Source organism: Onychomys torridus, chromosome 10 (assembly GCF_903995425.1).
Source record: "Onychomys torridus chromosome 10, mOncTor1.1, whole genome shotgun sequence".
Classification (NCBI taxonomy): Eukaryota; Metazoa; Chordata; class Mammalia; order Rodentia; family Cricetidae; genus Onychomys; species Onychomys torridus.
Genome location: NC_050452.1, coordinates 77,194,106 through 77,209,357, shown reverse-complemented (window position 1 = coordinate 77,209,357; position 15,252 = coordinate 77,194,106). Strand labels below are relative to the sequence as shown.

Genomic DNA, 15,252 nt, shown 5'->3' with positions numbered 1-15,252 from the left:
AGAATGTTAGTAATCATTGATACATATAGAGAATTGATACATAGACCCAAACTACTTGAGGTTTATGTATCAAAAATAAAATACCAAGTTAAATAATACTGTAAGAGTTTATTATTTAGAGATTCTATATGGAAAGCCCTGTCATTGGAAGAAGTAAAGAGCCCTTACAACGTACAACCAGATAAGAAACTGGCTCATGGGGAAGCAGAAGCAGTTGGAATCTGTTCCTACAGCATGTTTGAATTTCCGCTGTTCTTGAGCCAAACAGCGGAGTGAGTGGCTGCAAGAGAGTTGGAGTCAGATGTACGTGAAGGTGTTTTATCTGGTCTCCATTTCCATGGCTGAAGATGACTCTTTGAAAGACTTCGCTGATGAGCAGTTGAGTCAGGCATCCTGGGCTGGTTAGGGACAGTGGTGCCTCTCACCTGCGCTGTTGTGCACTGTTTGCTTAGTGATTGTGTAGCAGCTGCAATTCAGTTGTGTGTAGTAAGCCCCCTGCACAGCACACATCTTGATAACTCACCCTCTGCCGTGTCTCTTAGTCCCCGCTAAGAGTGACTGTGTAGACTTTTAAAAGTAGGGTCTTGGGCTGGAGAGATGGCTCTGTGGGCACAAGGCACTGTCTGTGCAAAGGCTGGAGACCTGAGTTTGATCCCCAGAGTTCATGTAAAAGGAGAAGGAGAAAACACAGAGCAGTCCCCTGGCAGGCGCACACACACCACACACAAGTACTTAGAAGTGCTTAGAACAGTAGTAAGATAACGTTTAAAAGTAAGATCTCCTATATGGCTGTTAGCCCCGCCCCTTCTGAGGTTGTATGGAGTGCTCACTGTTTTCAATCAGGGTTTCTTCTGGGACCGTCCTGACCTAGCTTTGTGACTACATAGCCGAATGCCAATGCAAAGACACTCGCATCTGCCTCTGTCCTTTGTGGCACTCAGCTCCTTTAACTTGGGCAATATCTCATGAGTTCTGTTTTGTTCTTCAGGCTGCCTATGTGTTATCCAAATACCAGTACTTTGTGTGTCCAGTGGAATACCGAAGCGATGTCAACTCTTTCGTGACAGAATGTGAGCCCTCAGAACTCTTCCAGCTTCAGAGTTACTCCCTCCCTCCGTTCCTAAAGGCGGTGTTGAGACGGGTAAGAGCAAATGGCTAGCTAATATGATTGGAGAGCTACCGTTCCACGGAGCTTCATTGACAAGGGGTGTTCTGGCCCTTTGTTTTTTTAAAGATGTAGAAGTGGAGTGTATGTCTGTCATTATCTTAAACATCAAATGGGTATTGACATTTCCAAGCATGTGTTTGTACTCTAGGGATTTATTTGCATAATGATTTAAATACTGATAGCAATTTATTTTATGGTTTTTTTTTGAGCTGAGGATCGAACCTAGGGCCTTGCGCTTGCTAGGCAAGCTCTCTACCACTGAACTAAATCCCTAACCCCTATCTTTAAAAAGTATTTTAAATTTAAATAAAATTTAAAAATGATTTTTTATCAATAAATAAATGCAGGTTACTGATATGATTTGAGTAAGTATAAAACTTAATTAGACTCACCCATCAGTTGAAAGAGTCCTTGATTTTCAGGGGTCATTGTAATACAGAAATCTTCTTGAAATGAGTCTCCTGGTTGCCACCATTTACAGCACCTGAGTGCCATCCCCAGAGCGTTTGGCGTGCTCTCCAGTGGATTTCTCCTACCTGTTGTTACGTCATCAAAGTGGGAAACAGTGGGCCGATTCGTTTCTACACAGGAAGAGAGAGCCCCAGCTGGAGGGTGGCCTCCATCAGACCATCCTGTGGGCTTGTCTGTGGGACATTTCCTTAACTGCTGATTGATGGAGAGGGCCCAGGCCTCTGTGGGCAGTGCCATCCTTAGGCAGGCCGGCCTGAGGAAAGGAGCTGAGCTAGCCAGGGATGAAAGCCAGCAAGCAGGGTCCCCAAGGTTCCTGCCTTGGCTTGCCTTGGTGATGGAGTATAACCCGTAAGCCAGATTGCTTCCCCTCACAGCAGCAGAAAGCAAGCAAGGACACACAGTAACTGTGTGTGCACATGCATGTGTGTGTACACTGTGCTTCAGACCCACATCTTCAAGTTGCTAGAAACAAGTTAGCCTACAAATAATTTATCTCTTTGAGTGCTCAATGTTTGGTTTCCAAACATTTTTTCACTATCCATGCTTCCTATGCTGTGCAATAAACCTTCAGCTGTACCAGTCTAAAGTTTGGAGCAGTGTTGTTCTTTGAGAACAGATCCAAAACTTTGTGGGCTGAACATCTTTTGGAGTGTATTTGTCATATGCTCCTTTTAGTTCATAGATACTTAAAGGAGAAAAAGAGATATACACTCAAATAATTTGAATATAAAATTCTGTTCAGATGATTTCACCAAATCTTTTGCAATCATTTTGTTCATGTTCATTTTGACAGGTCTTGTTTTGTTTGAGTCAGGGGCTTACCATGTAGCCCAGGCAGGCCTTCAACTCAAGGTACTCCTGTGTCAGCTTACAGAGTGCATGCCATTACCCCTTGACAGTTTTTAAGAAACTCATTTCTGAGCTTGGCAGTGGTGGTGCACCCCTTTAGTCCCAGCACTCGAGGTCAGCCTGGTCTACAGAGCAAGTTCTAGGATAGCCAGAGTTGCACAGAGAAACCCTGTCTTAAAAGTTAATTAAAAAAAAAAAAAGAAAAGGAAAAGAATTTTATTTCTGTGTGTTTCCATAGCTTTTAACTTAGTTTTGGTGACAAAGACAACTTTTTGATATTTCTTCGTTTCAAATTAGCTAGTATTATAAAATATAAAATTAAAACAAATCCTATACTTATTAAAAACAAAGTACTATGGCCAAAAGAGCAAATGTAAACTAAAGTGTGAATCTCCCACACAGCTGTTTCCTAAGCCCTGGATGAGCTAGAATTCTCCCAGGTGTGACAGTGGGGCTGTGGGTGATGGAGGGCATGGAGGCTGGTGATGATGACGACATTTCTCTCTCATGCTCTTTAAGGCTTGAGACGTTGACACACATGTGGCCTGTTTTGACCTCTTGTGTCTGTTGTGGTTCCTGGGTCACATGGCGTGAATGAGTGCCGTGTTAATGCAGCTGGTCCTCTCCACTTCTTCCTCCTTAGGACACAGTGAGCCTGTATCCCTTCCAGATACATAGCGTGGCTCTTTCGACGTTCGCGTCACTGATTGGCCCATTTGGAGGCTTCTTCGCCAGTGGATTCAAAAGAGCTTTCAAAATCAAGGTGTGTTTTACATTCTCTGCTACATTGTCAGTGCACATAGTTAGGAGCTGTTTTGTCTTTGGGATGTGGTCCACAGCTGGCCACACTGAGCCTGTGGGAGCTGGTTCGCTGAAAGCGGTGCCTACGCTTCAGTAGAGCAGGGTCATCCCAAAGCCATATCATCACAGCCTTCCTCCCTTGCCAGGTTAAGGTAGATCTGGCTCATTAAGGGCTAGCATGGCTATTGAAGATGTGTTGGTCAGGAGCGGTGCTCTGAGGAGGTGGACTTGGAGCTGAGATCTGAAAAGAGAGTAAGTCTTACTGGGAAGTCTGAGGGAGAGATTGAAGTGAGGACAAGGAGGGAGTTGTTTGTCGTCGGGGAGCAAGGACAGAGCGGCTGTGTTAGAGAAGGGCTGAGAGCGCAGTGTTTGGAAACCCGACCACAAGACCCTAGGATGGCCAGGGAGGCAAAGGAACTCAGGGAGCCTCTGCCCTGCCGAGGGTGCTGTGGGCGGGGGTGGGGGGTGGGGGGCAGATAATACACAAAGCCTACAGGGTTCCTGGCCTCAGCGTGCTCCCTCCCCACGGGGGTAATGTGGGAAACAGTCCAGTCCGTAGTGACAACTGAGGCTGCATGGGGGTAACTGCCTTGCAGTGGGATCAGGCCTCTGGGGCTCCCTCATGCCTCAGTGAGCAGAGAAGGGAGGAAATGCATGGGCAAAAATTAGTCATAGGTATTTAGAATGCGTTTTGGTTTGGGTTTTGTCTTCAGTGGTCTCTAAGGTTCCTCATTGAAGAGAGGTGTTTTTTTTTTTTTTTTTTCCTTTCACATCTGAAGGTGCAGTTGCTGTTGTATCTTGTGTGTTAGGTGCCCTGTGAGAAGAGCCATGAGTTACTTGTGTGAGTGACTTGTGCTCTCCGGGGTCCAGGCAGGGAGTGTGGCTGCAGAGACCTCACCACCTCGCCTGTCCTCAGGCTGGCTGATGGACGAACATGTTCTGAGTGAGCAGCTGCTCTGTTCTGTTTACCTCAGTGCTTACTGACGTCTCTTTATCACTGGAGTGTGTGTTCCAGAACAAGAACTGTTTGGATAAACATGAGGTAGAAATGCTTGTGCATCTGTGAGACACTGAGGCAGATCCCACACGGCTTCTGGCCATGCGGGGGCACAGGCAGTCACAAAATTAGATAAGGATAGTTGGTAGACTTTTTAATTTAGAAACATTACATTAATGAGAAAAAGTGCCAGACTTAATTAATATTTAGTGTTATTTCAGTGCTGTGGGCCAATTTAGAAATCATTAAACAGTGAGCAGAGATCTGAAAAATAACATTTTAATCTGTTTGGTATTTTCTAATTTATTTGTATTTGTTAGAAAAAATTAATAGTCAAGTTGTTTTCCTTAGAAAGTCTGTAAAACTGGAAAGACATTCACAGGTCAGAACTTGGTGCAAGTGATGCTTTTGCACGTTGTTTCTTTGCAGGATTTTGCAAACACCATTCCTGGACATGGCGGGATAATGGACAGGTTTGATTGCCAGTATCTGATGGCCACGTTTGTGCATGTGTACATCACAAGTTTTATAAGGTACTGCTCTATTAAAAACAAAACCAAAACCTTTTCATTGCATGGTTCTTTTGAATTCCCATTAGTTTAAACTAACTGCTTCTGTCAGTGGTAGTTTATAATGTCAAGTTAAATGGAATTGTAGCTCTAAGTAGTAGGGTCCAGTCTTCCTTGTTTTGAATACATTTGAGCAACTTAAAGGTAGTATACACCATGATTGTTAGCAGACTCAATTAAAGGTCTCACTAAAAAGACCCAGTTAATGTGCCTCAAGCTGGGTTCAAAGTTCATGCAGCCTGCATTTCTTTATTGTGGGTATTTCACTGAATGCTGCTAAGGAAGAGGAAGGACAGTTCATTCAGCCCAGCTCTTGCTTGAGTGCCTGTAACATGTCACAGAGTGCTCTAGTATGACTACAGCATAGAACATAGCAAAGCCGACCCCTGTCCTCAGCTGCTCGCTTCGAGATCAGTTGGAGGGTCTGAAGTGAGTACCACGGAAGTAGTGATGGTCTCAGCTGGCAGGGAGGTGAGCGCTGGCTGTGTGAGGGCCCGAGGAGGAGGCAGCAGCTGTTTAGTACATAAGACTTTCAGATCTGCCCTCCAGTGGCAGTTCAGCACCGGAAAGCCAACAGAAATAACATAGTGATTTGATGATCTCCACGGCCTCCATGGGGGCCCAGAAGGCCACGGGAAGTTAGTTTTCATCAGAGTTATTGAGAGGGAAACTTACATTTAGGGATTCATAAATGTACACTTAAAACTATGTATCCACACCAGTGTATGAATTTTTATATTAGTCTTTTGGGGGAGGGAGGTTACAGTCTTAAAATTTACCAACTTCCTTCACCTTTTGAAAGAACCAAGATTAGTTTTCTGTGTGGTATATTTATTTTCTCCTTCATTGATTTATACTCATTTTTTCATTTCTTTATACTTTTAAAGTTTAATTTGATCTTTTTCTAGTTTTTTTTTTTTTTTTTAAGCCTATAGCACCCGGTATTCCCAGGTGGTCTCCCATCCAAGTACTCACCAGGCCCAACCCTGCTTAGCTTCCGTGATCAGATGAGATCGGGCACATTCAGGGTCGTATGGCCATAGACTTTTTCTAGCTTTCTAAGATGAAGTCTAGGTGGTTGATTTTTAGCCTTCTTATCTGAGGCTGAAGAGCAGCCCCTCTGACAGACACACTTGATTCTCATCCTGTATGTTCGAGCATGCCCATTTTTGTCAGTCAGTGGCAAGTAGTTTTCACCCTTCTCCTTTGACAGCCAGGTTATTTAGAAGTATATTGATTGATTTCCAAACAAAGCAAGACTTTGTTCTTCCTTCTTCATTGATATTTGCCCTAGTCTCAATGTGGTTAAAAGAACCTAATTTTTGAACCTAGCTTCGTGGCCCAGCACATCATCTTTTCTGGGACATGTTGCGTCCGCACAGGAGCAAAGGCCCACCTGCAGTTTTTAGATGAACTGCTGTGTCAGGGGTAGTTCTGCCTTGTGTTGTGAGCGCTTGCTCTGCCTGGCAGGAGAGCGCTGTGGGCTGGCTCTCCTGCCCTGATCGCAGTTCATTCCTTTCTCTGCTCTGTAGAAATGTCTAAGTTGACATCATCCCTTTGGAGGTCGCATTGAAATGCAGCGACACAGCATTGTTTCTCTGGAGTTCCTGGTTTGGTTGCTGCACTGCCATCTTCCACCTCTTGCCTCGCCACCTGTTAGGACGCTCCAGCAGCTTCTGTTTGCCGTTTCTCTATCCTTTTCATCCCACTGTGGTCATTTTCAACAGTGTCTCTCTTTTCTGCTTGTTTTCTTTCTTTGTGACTCCATCAGTGGTCTCTCTCTCTTTTTATGTGGCATTTCCTTGTAGATAGAGTTTGGCATTAGTAAGTTATGACTAAGTCCCTAAAAAACAAACAAGCAAAAACAACAACAGAAGCTTCATTTTTCCAAAGATGGCAGGTTTTTAAGGCATTAACTCACACTCTTTGCTTAGAAAGGAATTTATCTTGTGTTCTCTCAGCGGCAAAGTCATGCTGAGCTGTGTCCCTGCCTTCTGAAAGCAGATCCTTGGCCTATTTGGAAGGCAGCGGTGGTGTCCTGGATCCAGCTCCGGGAAACGCCTGCTGACATCACTTTCCATTTAGCTGACCTTGCTGGGATGGTTCCTTTCTCTGTGGGCGGCTGCTCCAGGTTATGCCATGGAATATAACAAGACAAGCAAGCCGGGCTGTAATTTGAGTGGACTTGGCCTGTGAGGGGCACATGGCCACAGGTTCTGCCAGTTTGCCTTGAGATAGGAAGGTGACCCATGGGCTGGCTGCTCTGTGCTGTTGTGTAGCTGTGGTTCAAGTCAAAGATTTTTCAGAGTGAATTGTGCCTCTGTCCATCCCCACTGTGATAATCCTATAGAAGACATTTCTTTGTCGCTGGAATTTCCATTTCTTACAATTCTGTTTTTAAAGTCTATATTAGAAATCATTTACTTACCTTTTTTAAATGTGTGTCTCGGGATTCTGTGCCATCCTACCTGTTTTGCTCATGGGATTTTCCATTTAAACCTCACTATTGTTCACACATGCAGCACTCTGCAAATGCAGTGAGGAAGATTTAATGACAATAATTATACACAGATATTTTAACGTGATAGGTTTGGGGGGGGGGGTTGCTTTGTTTTTGTTTTTGTTTTTGAGACAGTGTCTTACTCTGTAGACCAGACTGACCTGGAACTCACTATATGGTACAGCCTGGCTTCCAGCTCATGGTAATTCTTCTGCCTCAGCATATGCTACACTGAGCTTACAGGTGTAAGCTACCATGTCTGTCTTATTTCACAGACCATTGTTTTTCAAAAGTACATATAGAATGTATAAATGTGAGCTCTCTAGGCCAGGCTGTGGGAAAGTGCATTCCCATGACTGCAGCAGTGTTACCAGAAGCCAGGGTGTGAAGGAGGGACCCCTGCCTGGCGTTCCTCTGAGCTCTTTGTACCCCAACTGAGTTGCACACTGAAAGGCTGGGGCATGGGTCCTGGAAGAGTGAGCCCAAGAAGAGAGGGGTGGTGGGCTGGGTCATGGCCCAGAGGTCATGTGACTGTTCTTCGGGTCCCTTCTTCCTGTGTGGTCTGCCGTGGCAGAAGAGCAAGAGGCCAGGGCAATCCTTGGCCTCCGTTCAAAGAGCAGAGGGGGTCTTCCTGCTCTTTGCTTTTTGGCATTTCCCTGGGACTTGGAAGAAGGCACTGACATCATAGTGCATTCTGGGTAGGGGCTTTGGAGCAAGACTTTAGTGTTTTGTCTCTCACATGAGTGGTCATAGTTCCCTGAGGGTATTTCCTCAACAAAGCACCTTCCATGGTCTAGAAGTCTCTTTGAGGCTAAGAATTTTAAATGTCTTTATGTGCACTCCTTTGTGTTTGTCCTGCGTCTCCTGGCCTGTGGGTTTGTTCTTATCAAGTTGCCCTTGAGAGAATGTCCATAGAACTTAGGTCTCTGTCCCGTGCCTGCTGTTCCCTCCATGCCCACTCTCCTTGCACCTCGAGGCCTAGTCATTCTGGCCCTTTGCTCCCCTCCACAGGAGCGCTGGGCACTCCCCTGGGATCTTGTGAAGAGCTGTTTCAGTTCTGTAAAGATGGTTGCTTAGCACTTAAGAACGGGTTCTCAGGAGCACATGCTCACTCAGCCCCCGTTCAAACAGTGTGACCGTGTCTTCTCTGCTCCATCCTCAGGGGTCCGAATCCCAGTAAGGTCCTCCAGCAGCTGTTGGTGCTTCAACCAGAACAGCAGTTAAACATCTACAGAACCCTGAAGACTCATCTCACCGAGAAAGGAATCCTGCAGCCCACCTTGAAGGTGTAGCTGCCCTGAGAGCATGGACTGCCAAGGAGGAGCTGGCCGAGCAGCTCCCAAGTCTTGCACTGAGCCGGCGTGGGGCTGGAAACAGGGTAGATGCAGGCTTTTACAGACACGAATGCTTCTTTCTCTGAAATTACTGTGACTATCCAACAAACCCGTGATCTAAGCCATGAGTGCGTAGCGGTCGTCCGCCCTTGAAAGCTACTATGCTTTTCTCAGATGTATTTTCCACTGTTACCGTCTCTGCCCTCACTTGCTGGGTTCCATAATCGAGGACACTTGTGTTTTAAAGAGTCACACACTATAAATTGAGGCCCTCTTAGGGTTGTGCCTGGCAGTGTGATCTTTTGCACAAACATTGACCTTTGCACTGGGAACTGCCTCTCTGTAGCTGGATGCTTGCTGCAGGCATGAGGGGAGCCAGGTCTCTGGGGCTTCCTCCTCTCACAGACTCAAGTATTTCTGAAGGCCTGAGTTAGATTAAAAAAGAAAGAAAAAGAGTGATTGTCCACTTTTTCTGTTTTCTTTTTTCCTTTTTGTTTGTTCATGGTACTGGGCATGGAACCCAGCGTCTCATACACACCAGGCAGGTGCTCCATTCTGGGCTCCGTTCCAGCTGGACTTCCTGTCCAAGAAGTAATAGTCTGCTGAGTGAAAACATCTTGATTTTAAGTAGTTTCAAGATTCTGAGGCTAGAGGCTGAAACCTGTGCCCGATACTGGTTCATTTAAAAGCGGGTGTCTGAATCCACTTCTGATGAAACTTTTTGAAAAACATAACCAGCTTCCCAAGAGACACAGAAGTGGGTCCTCAGTACAGAAACAGTCGCCCCGTGGCTTGATGGTAGCTTCTGCTTTTCTTAGGTCCCTGGAAACTGGTTTCACTGAGTCCCATGAAGGGAGGCAGGGGCATGGCTGAGGTGGAGTGCTGACAGGCTGCCTGAGGTGAGGCACCTCCTGCCAGTCCAGGGCCTGCCTCCAGCTCTCTGCACACCTCACCTGGAAAGAAGAGCCAGGCCCTGCCGACTCCCTGGTGGTGATTGCTCTCCCCATCATGTCATCAAATCCAAGAATAGAAATCAGGCGGAAACAATAGCCATTGAGAAGAAAAGCACACGAGGGCCGTGCCTTCCTGAGGTGGCCCGGACGTTGTGGCACTCGAGGAAGCCTCCTCTTAGCCCTGGACATAGTTCCTTTTGCTGCCCGTACCCCACAGCCGTACTCAGCACATCAGACGTGCTTGGTCACACTCAGAAACCATCTGGTTCTCTCTTCAGTGTTCAGAGGGGAAATAGAGACACTGGAAAGGCTATTTTGGTAATGAAAAGAGTAAATATTTTGTTTAAATTAGGAATGAATTTCAGTTATCAGCCTTTCCTTCCTACTGTAGACATGCCTGTGTTCTGAGGATAAGCCTCCAGCCATGGTGAGTACCACACTCACACCTGGTGTGTGGTGAGCACAGCAGACAGTGACCCTCCATCCCGAGAACATCATCATTGTTGGGTCTGGTCTCTACCAGGGGCTGCCCTGCCTCTGTAAACGCCTCATGAAAGCACTACCACAGAGGGCACCACTGTTGAGTCGGGCCACATGAGAGTTAGGTCCTCATCCCCCGCTTTGTTAGTCTCACTTCCTCCTCCAGAGGTAGACCACAGAGAGTGGCAGGTACCAAAGAACCGGCGAACATCCTGTGATAGAACACGCACCGAAAAAATGGCCGTGTGCACAAGTAAGAGCTGCTTGAGGGGGCTGTGGAGTCTCCTAACCCACCATGTTTCTACAGGATTGCTGAGGTGTGGCGGGACAGAAGTGTGAGAGCATTACATATTCCCACCTATTGAAACCAATGTTCTAAACAAAGGAGGAAACTGGGACTTGTTGGCGTTTCTGTAAAAGCTTTTCTCAGATGACTTTTAGGTCTGGGTGTACATCATGCCATATAAAAAACAAAGCTCTGAAGATGAACGTTCCTAGCGTACTTTTATAGCACATATATTGAAATGGACTTTATCTTAGCTGACAATCACCAGAAGAGCCAGACTCTGCTCGGCACTCTCTCTGCACCAGAAGAGGCTCCAGCTAATGTAGTGATGAGGTGGACAGATGAGAACTGGGGCCGCACAGTGATGCCCGCATTGGAAATCTGCTGTTTGGTACCCACTGTCTGGCTTCTTAACCTGCCGGATGTCGATGTCTCCTGTTCTCCTCGTGGTGCCCACATCCAGTCACTGTCTGAGATGAAAGACCATCTCCTTGCAGAGATCCTTCTCTCCTCATTTGCACTTTGCTTTGAACATAGGTAACGGCACCTAGTTCAACGGTAGCAACTGTATATACACTGTACATGGGTGAAAGTTTATGTTGTATGTCAATCAGTTCGCTGAATCTTTTTATTGAAACTGGGATAGAAAAAATAATAAAAACATCTCGATGGTATTTTGACTTTGCTGTGCCTTTTTCTCATTGGAGAAGCATTTTGTAAGTATTGGGTTTCTAAAAGGTTTGGTCAGCCCCATCCCTTTACCCAGAGTGTGATTTTATATGCTTCTTTTCTTTTGTTTGTTTGATTTTGGTTTTGGTTTTCCAAGACAGGGTTTCTCTGTGTAGACTTGGAGCCTGTCCTGGCTCTCGCTCTGTAGACCAGGCTGGCCTCGAAGTCAGAGATCCACCTGGCTCTGCCTCCCAAGTGCTGAGATTAAAGGCGTGCGCCACCACCACCCAGCTTAATTTTATAGACTTCTAAGGTGGGCTTCACTGTCCCTTGCTGGTGAGACAGCTCGGAGGGGCCCTGATTTGTGTCCAGCGAGGAGTGGCCGGTTAGTAATCCTGCCTGTGCCTCCCTACTGCCCATATCCAGTGGGAAAGGTCAGGCTGGCTGGGCTGCGCTGCAGACCAGCTGCTGCTGTGGCTGTGGCTGTGGCTGCGCTGGTGGGATTAACTGCTTCTTGAAGGGTAGACAGCTGGCTCCGTCTTCTCTTGAGCAAACCTGGGATGCCTCCAGTAATCCACGTCCTGGAAACAGTACGCTGGGACTTACAGTTCTCTGCCCTGCTCAGATGGATGGGGTGTAGTGGTGGTGAACACAGTGGAGACATGTGCCAACCCTAGGTTCATGGGAGATGGGGTTCCACATGAGCTCCTTTGAGAACCTCCTTCCCTTTTGAACCTTCGTGGAGAAAGGGCCTATGTATTTGGGAGCCTATAAAGTTGCCGCAAAGAAAATCAGGTCTAGACAATTTGCCCTAAACCGGTAGCCAATCTGACAGCCTGGTGTCCTCACAAACAGATGTGGTGTGCTTTGTAGAATCATCAGTAGCACATCCGGGGTCACTTAGTGAAGATCAGCGACAGGCACATTCTGTGACAGTGGCACAGTGTTCTCCAAAAGGAGCAGGGAGGATCGGTCCAGGTGCCTGAAGTGTCTAAGGAGGTATGGCTGATAAAGGGCCTTGTCCACAGCCAGAATCCTCGAGGCAGATCTGCTGTCCGAGTGACTGGGAGCATGGAAAGCCACTTTGCCCTCTTCAGTGGAAGAACAGGGCTCCAAATCTCTCTCTGCCCAAACCTACAAGGCCTGGGCTTTGCACTGTTGACAAACATCCAGTCCCCTTTCTACTGTGGGCCAAATTTGAGTTTAGTAGATCCCAATGGTTTTTCACCTTCAGATGGGGCCTAGAAGAGTGCTAAGTTAGTGGAACAGTCTTGAAAAGTCCTGTAAATACATTTTTTATTAGTTTGATAAATCCCTCCAAAGTTGTGATGGAATGAGAGAATCAGACATTTCAGCCAGTCCAGGTAAGATGGACATATTTCATTGATAAGACTTTTTTCCCCCAGAAACTTTGTTGAAATGTAATTTACATGCCAGGCTAGATATGATAATGCATGCTTGTTATCCCAACATCAGGGAGAGAGAGGCAGGATAATCAAGAATTCAAGGTCAGCCTCAGCTACATAGTAATTTCCAGAGCAGCTTGGGTCTACATGAGAACTTACCTCAGAACAACAAGAAAAGCAGTAGTTTATGTACCAAAACTCATTCAACCATCACTAAATGCAGTTGGGAATCATTCTCATGTTCTTCCTGAAAGTTCCTGGTGGCCGTTAGCCGTTAACCCCTATTCTGCTGCCCAGCCGTGTTGACCCTGAGCTGCTTAACCTGTATCACTGACTTTTGTGGGCATTATGTATTAATGAAAATCATGGGTATGCAGTGTTTTTATCCAGCGTAGTGTTTTCACATGTATTACTGCTGTCCTTTTCTTGAGTATTGAATTGGACAACCCATTTACCACTTGATAGGCACTTGTGTTATTTCCAACATGGGGAACTAAAGGAAGAAACCGCGAAGATGCTGTCCTCCACGAGCTTCTGAATAGGCAAGAAAGCTGGGGCAGGGAGATAAGTGTTGAATTGCTGTTTCTCATGACTTGGTGTGTGGGGATAGGGTGACAGGAAAGTGATCTGTCTTAAGTAGTCCCTTCTGGGATCCAAACGCTTGGAATTTACGGAAGAACCAGGGAGCAGAGGGAGAAGTGATACCAGGCTATCTATCCCTTCGGTTTAAGCTTCACTGCACAGGAAAGGAAATCATGATTCGGCACATAGATGGGCGTCTTCTCAATGACTTGGTGCTAGAAACTTAAGACAATAAAGGAGGATTCTGCCTCTTAACTGCTTGAAGTAGAAAACTGAAACATTAGCCATTTCAAAAGTTATCACTGTGTCCTTGATGCATCTCATTGTCAGGGTTGGTTTTTGGTCATCCCAACGCTTAGAGTCACCTGTGAAGAGGGAACCTGTTGGCAAGTCTGTGGGGCATTTTCTTGACTAATGATTGAGCTGGGCGGGGCCTGGCTCAGTGAGGGTGGGGCCATCCTAGGGCACCTGCATTGTATAAGAAAGCAGGCTGAGGGCTGGAGAGATGGCTCGGCCCAGAAGGGCGAGGCTCACAACCCCGAAAGACAAAGACTGAACAAACCGGTAAGCCGCCTTCCTTGTGGCTTCTGCGTCAGTTCCTGCCTCCAAGCCTTCCCTGAGGCCTCAGCGGTAGACTGTGATAGACACGTAAGTCGATAAGCCCTGGTGTTTTATCACACCAGTAGAAAGCAAAGTAAGAGACCAACTGAGCCCGCGGCAAGGGAAAAGCCAAGGACAAGCACTCCGTGGCCTTTTTCTGTCCTAGACCTTTGCTCCGTTTCCCATGTTTTTACAGATACTTCTCTAGGGAGAAGATTTGCTTAGATTTAGGTCGGGCACAACCAGAAGTCCCACTTTGACAGTTCCAGTTTGGATGTTCTGTGTGTGTTTCTTTTCTGCGGAGGGGGAACGAATCCTAATTCCAATATATCGACCCTAGTTAAGGAGTAGACTCTGGTCACATTAAAAAATGTCAGGAAGCCTAGGCCAAAAGGACTTGACGGAAGTTCTAGACGAGTGCACACTGAAGTAGACATCGTTCTTCCAGCTTCCTGACAGCGGAGAGAACAAAAGGAGCTTCACGCTGACCACTGAGTTCCCCCTTTTCCAAGGTCGAGAACATTTGTAGGCTCCAGGAAGAAAAGATCTCAAATTCCAGCCTGATGTGGTTGGCCCATGCCTGAAAACACAACACTCTGTAGGCAGAACCAGGATTGTGGAGTTGATGCCAGCCAGGGCTCCATAGAGAGACCTGTAAAAGGAAAGAAAAGAAAAAAATACGTTGTGTGGGTGTGGGGATGTGGATAACACTGTTAAGAATATTCATTCCCACCATCCCTGTGCTGGGTAGAGTTTTGTTTTGTTTTTTTTCTTTTTCCGAGACAGGGTTTCTCTGTAGCTTTGGAGCCTGTCCTGGACTATCTCTGTAGACCAGGCTGAGCCTCGAACTCACTGAGATCCGCCTGCCTCTGCCTCCCGAGTGCTGGGATTAAAGGCGTGCGCCACCACCACCTGGCTAATGCTGGGTAGTTTTATGTTAACTTGACACAGGATAGAGTCATCTGAGAGGATGGAGGCAATTAAGAAATTGCCTCCATAAGATCAGGCTGTAGGCAAGCCTGTGGGGGCATTTTCTTAATTAGTGATTGATGGGGGAGGGCTCAGCCCATTGTGGATAGTGTCACCCCTAGACTGGCAGTCTTGGGTTCTATAAGAAAGCAGGCTGAGCAAGCCACGTGGAGCATGTCAGTAAGCAGCACCCCTCCATGGCTTCTGCATCAACCCCTGCCTCCAGGTTCCTGCCCAGTTTGAGTTCCTGTCCTGACTTCTTTCAGTGGACTGTGATTTCAACCCAACTAAGACAATTCCCAAACTCCTAATTTCTGAAGGGTGGATATCATTTTTTCAGTAAGTGTGCATGAAACAATATTTGACGGGTATATCACTTTAGTACTCACATAGCTAAATCCACATTCTGCCCTCAGAACATTCCAGGTCAGCTGGGGAGACATGGGGCAGATGCTGTGTTTGCAGTCTACTCCGGAAGGGCTCCTAACCTTGGCTAGAGTTAGGGGTGACAGGAGTGAAGAGCAGGGTACCAGAGAAAGCTCTGGTACATTCTGCTGGGACAGCCTGCCACAGTCACCTACTTTCTTAGCAGATAACACTGCAAAGTGGACTGTCCCC

The 15,252-nt window shown here is 46.6% G+C and overlaps 1 protein-coding gene and 1 non-coding gene across 2 annotated transcripts in view; one reads left to right on the top strand and one right to left on the bottom strand.

The window, feature by feature from the left end:
* The window catches only part of Cds1 (CDP-diacylglycerol synthase 1), a 66,496-nt gene extending 55,414 nt beyond the window's left edge, over positions 1-11,082 (top strand). The window contains exons 10-13 of the mRNA XM_036201027.1: positions 989-1,141; positions 3,132-3,251; positions 4,716-4,819; positions 8,518-11,082. Of these exons, the coding sequence (XP_036056920.1) occupies positions 989-1,141; positions 3,132-3,251; positions 4,716-4,819; positions 8,518-8,647 (507 nt within the window). The 3' untranslated portion in view covers positions 8,648-11,082. The remainder of the gene's footprint in view (positions 1-988; positions 1,142-3,131; positions 3,252-4,715; positions 4,820-8,517) is intronic.
* LOC118592656 lies at positions 5,782-5,900 on the bottom strand. Its single transcript, XR_004946120.1, has one exon. It is a non-coding gene; the product is annotated as a 5S ribosomal RNA (ribosomal RNA).
* Positions 11,083-15,252: the final 4,170 nt, after the last annotated feature.